The sequence below is a fragment of the Rhinichthys klamathensis genome, unplaced genomic scaffold (genome assembly GCF_029890125.1).
Source record: "Rhinichthys klamathensis goyatoka isolate OS25496 unplaced genomic scaffold, OSU_Roscu_1.1 h1tg000267l_1, whole genome shotgun sequence".
NCBI classification, from domain to species: domain Eukaryota; kingdom Metazoa; phylum Chordata; class Actinopteri; order Cypriniformes; family Leuciscidae; genus Rhinichthys; species Rhinichthys klamathensis.
Window position 1 is genome coordinate 2,521 of NW_026606788.1, and position 4,884 is coordinate 7,404.

The window sequence follows — 4,884 nt, forward strand, 5'->3', positions numbered from 1 at the left end:
CGTTGGCAAGTAGGCATCAATCAATGATTGCTTGTGCTTTGGACGTTCAAAATTTCTTCAAAGCACCATTTCATGTTGAAAAATTGAAAGTGGTCAAATTGTCAGCTGTTGAATCACGGCTGCGGACAGCTGTTGAAAACAAATATCCAAATCTGAGTTCCTTGTCCCTGGCAACAAATGCAACATTGCTTAGGACTTTGTATAGTAAAGGAATGATTCTACCAGTTGGACTTAGTGATGGCTTTCCAGAGTTTGGTCGAATTCACAGTATTCTGGTTGTTGGCACAGAGGTCTCATTCATAGTGGAACAACTGTCTTCATGGTACTTTGAACATTTTAGAGCATATGAAATTGTTGGAAGTACTTACTGCAATGTAGCCATTGTCAACCCACACGATCTCATTGATTTCTACCCTCTGGCATCATACAATGTAGGTGGAAAGATTATGGTGTCTGCTAAGAGATTTTTACTTTGCTAAAATTTAATCTCTTAATTTTCTTTCCCAGGAAACAATGTTACTTCGAATCATTCTCTCACCTGACAACATCAGGAAGTTATCAATACCCACACCATCGTCAATTGAAGAACTCTCTGCAGTTCTCTGTGAAAAAAATGCAGATAATGGGAAGTTTTGTTATCCAGTATGAAGACCCTGACTTCAACAATGAACTTTGTACTTTAAATGACATCAGAGCTTCCAAAAGACAAGGCTACTTTGAGGATCCACTGGGAAGTAACTTTAAGGATCCACTGGGAAGTAGTTTTAAGCCCAGTGGTGGACGATGCTCACCTTTCAGATTTCACTGTGGATACAGCAAGCATGACATCGACTCAGTCATCAGCTTCATCACCCCATTTAGTTTCTCCTCTCTCTACATCTAGATTTGAGCAGTGGCCAAGCATGTTTCCAGTGCCTTCATTTTCATATGATGTGGAGTTGAGGCTGAAAAAAGCTAATGAGGATCTTCAAGAAAATGGAACAGCCCTGATTGTTCCAAGAGACATGAAAATGAATATCTTGGACAAATTGGCTGAAACTGTGTCTTACAAAGCCTACCCAAAAGACTCTTAAATAGAGAAGGTTGCATCTGCTTTGGTAGAAAAACACCCCAGTCTCAAAGACCCAGGATCTGACATGACAGGATGTGAAGCATGGAAAATTAGCCTGAAGTTTAAAATGGCTAATTATCGTCAGAAACTCTGCAATGCAGGATGCAGTGAGATGGCTGTGAATATCCACTCTAGACAAGGTTCATCTCGAGGATCTCTCAAGAGACCCAGAAGATCTGAACTCAACTTTCTTCCCGACCATCCTGTTGGTTTGGATGAAGAATTGGAGAAGGAAAGGTAATTTATGCAGGAAGAAGTGAAAAAGAGAAATTTGACCTTGACCGTTTTGAATGCAAAGATGGAGACAACATTTTCCTTGAGGATAAAGGAAATTGTGCAGGATCAGCCGCTGGTGTCAACAATCAAGCAAAGATTGCCAGGACTGTTTTTTGAGGAGGAGGTAAGTCATTTTTTCCTCTGTCACCCTTGGAATTGAATGTCTTGAAATAATTTGCTTTGCTTTTACTTGTTTGCTTCTGAATCTTTCATTACCCACAGGTTTGTGCTGAATTCTTCCGCATCAACCATATTGACCTGAAGTCAACATTCCTGACATCGCTGGACAATCACACCCAGGGGTTGCTGAAGATGTACAGAGCCAAAGCAAGACAGGGAAGGTGGAACAACTTGGATGAACTTCTGGAGAAACTGGATGCCCAGGTATGTTAATAATTTCTTTGTATAAAATATAACAGTGTTAAACAGTGTAGCATAATTTACTGAGACCCGTTTAAGAGAAGAAACTGCCAACAGCTCACTGCTCCACAAAAACTTAACTGCAAAACTCAACATTTTAATTTCAAGGTCTCTGTCAGTTGAGTTGATTCTTTGTCTTGTGACATTTATCCATTGCTCATTATGTGAGCAATAAAATTACATTATATGATCAGAATGTGTCAAAAAGGTTCCATGTATACTTGATGTTGATGATCTACAATACATGTACAAATCCCAGAAATACATAACATAATGGATGCCATAAATGGTGTTCAGAGATGATGGCTTATTTTTCTTTATGGGATGTAACACGTATTGTTTACGTTATCTTATTTACATGGGGTGTACATGGAACCTCGGTGAGACTTTGATTATGGTGCTATTTTATTGTTTCAATTGGTATGGATAACAAAATGGGCAAAGCAGTCAACTTCCCTGATTAAAGCTGCCGTCGGCAACATTTTTTTGATCATATTTAGTGAAATCGACACTATAATCTGACAGAACAACATAAATAAAGTGGTTTTAGAAAAAAAAAACGAGCTTCTAACTCCCCCTGGAGCGTGTTTTTTGTTTTGCAAAAATCCACAGCTCCCGGTTCATCGGGTCCAATCAGCGCAGGGGGGTGTGAGATCTGACTGTCAATTACAGATCGGGCACACACCACCCCTCGCGCACGTTACAATCACATGCACACGCCTGAAGTTCCCGGAAGTTCACGCAGTAACGAAGAGTGATGGCGGAAAATCAAGTAAGCTCATTTAGAGTATAAATGACGTTAGCAATTGCAATCTATCGGTAGATTAGCCAGGACAGCATACCTCCAAATACTCCATGGTGTTGATGGATGCTGATGAGACGGGCGCGTTCACTGAAAATCTGGTGCACACGCACTGACGAGCACAAACTCGGTGGGAGGGTATCCGTTGATAGTGGGGGAGGGGCATGAGAGTTGTAAACATTCAAAATTTTCCTAAATCCACTCAATCTGCCAGACTTGCCGACTGCAGCTTTAAGACCTTGTGATCAACATGCATGCATTACAAAGAAATATTTTGGTGTAGTATTAAGCTGTTTTTCTCCTACCATATAGCTCCGTTTGACCAGCACCTACATACACTACTGTGCAAAATTTACTAATTTCACCATTGGTTCATCTTGACCAGCCTCATGAAAGTCCCCTGACATGATTTTGGTCAATATGACTGAACAAAAAACAGCCAACAAGCGCACAGCATGTTTGAGATCTATTTTAGGACTGTTAGAAAACCACTCTCAGTATCTAACCTAAGTAGACTCTGTGAATGTTATTCCAACATCTTAAGGTCTGCATACTTGCTGCACTTGTTAGCTGATTATCCCTCGCAGATTGTAATCTTAATGTATTTCAGGTAACTATTTCATGAAGTTGGTTGTAATGAAGCCCAATGGTGAAAGGAGTAGGTGATCCTAAACTGTTGGTAGAGTAGATGTGTAACCTCTTTGTGAATAAGGTGACTTAATAATGTCTTATTGATGACCTGTCTTTTTGGCAGACCACAGATCTAACTACTTATAGAAGGTCTGCTGTTCTTCGTGGTCTTCCCCTGTACTTGATAGAGCCAGCTTCAATTTCAAAGACTATTAAGGTAATTAATTTGAATATCTTTATGGTATTACTGTTTGAGATGCAGTAATGATTGCATAAGACATTTTGCTTTCAGTCTAACACAAAGTGTCATTTATTGTGTTTCACAGGATACTGAGGCACTGGGGCCACACACAAAGGCCATGAAAATGAGGATCCTGGAAGTGACTGACAGTTCTACCAACTCAGGACCATTTCCCACAGTGGTCAATGTGGCTGTAGTACTGGAGGAGGAAGTTGTCATGGACAATCTGGGATACTTCACAAATGCCCTCATGATGCTCTTTGGTCTGCTTTATGCTGTAAATATGGAGTACCCTAAGGACTTAAGGTACACATTCGAGGCAGTCCAGAAGATTATCTTAAACCTGGGAAAAGAGTACACAGCAAGGATACAGTCCTTGAAAAACAAGTTATTACAGGTGTAATGATCATTACATGTTAATTGTCAGTCATTGAGGTATTTTGAGGTATCAAAGGTTTCATGCAAAAGTTTCTGTTAAAGGTACAATATGCAAGATTTTTGCATTAAAATATCCCCAAATCACAAGGCCAGTGTTATATATTTTGTAAAGTAGATAACTTACAATATTCCAAATGTTTCCAACTATTTTTAATTCGTGAGAAAATTGCTATTTTAGCCAAGGAAACGGGACGTGTGAGCAGGGGTGAGCTGGGAGTCGCCAGTCAGTGGTGTCATATCCACGTTACCCTCGGTTTCCGCTCGTACTGCGTGGAGTCTTGGACAAATGTGGAAGTTGTAGTTGCAACATCTATCAAGCAACATACGTCAGCTTGTTTCGTGCAGTCGTAATGGAACACAATTATTCTTTACCAATTGCAGCTGGTTCTGCCGACAAAGACAAGTCCCATAAACGTAAACGTCAATGAACGGGTCAACCAAACGACCCAAGAAGAATTTGGGACAAGAAGAGAAATAAAACCAGTATCAACATCGGTGTGGCATTTCCTAAATGGAGAGAACTTCGTGAAAAACTTGAACTAGAAAGAGACCCCGATCTTGGATGTGTTTTAATTGACAGGTGAGTAATTGTTTTCAATCCTTTACTGACATAAACATTGTATACAGAACACGGTGTTAGTCTTATTTTTAGAATTTTTATCATATAGTTGAGCACCACAAGCGACAAATTGCAGTTTGGCATAACCAATCAAGTGTTATGCATATCACCATTACAAACCAATAATCTTTTATTATTTTTGGTGTGGTGCAGTTTTGAGTCCACCATTACTGTGAGCGAAGATGCCAATGATCTTCAGAACACAGTGTAAGTGGTGGATTGGATTGTTACAAAATGCTGTTTGCTGTCTACTCCTGTTTGTGCAATTCTCTGTATATTGTATTTAGTTATTGTTTTTAGTATTACTTCTACCACTACTAATTATGTATTTTACAGAATTGAATTTA

At 39.6% G+C, this 4,884-nt stretch overlaps 1 protein-coding gene across 1 annotated transcript; it reads left to right on the plus strand.

Moving 5' to 3' along the window:
• Positions 1-746: 746 nt before the first annotated feature.
• On the plus strand, positions 747-3,907 carry LOC130102080 (uncharacterized). Its single transcript, XM_056267974.1, has 4 exons — positions 747-1,511; positions 1,610-1,771; positions 3,364-3,456; positions 3,566-3,907. The coding sequence occupies exons 1-4, from the start codon at positions 1,356-1,358 to the stop codon at positions 3,881-3,883; spliced, it is 729 nt and encodes a 242-aa protein (XP_056123949.1). The 5' UTR covers positions 747-1,355; the 3' UTR covers positions 3,884-3,907.
• Positions 3,908-4,884: the final 977 nt, after the last annotated feature.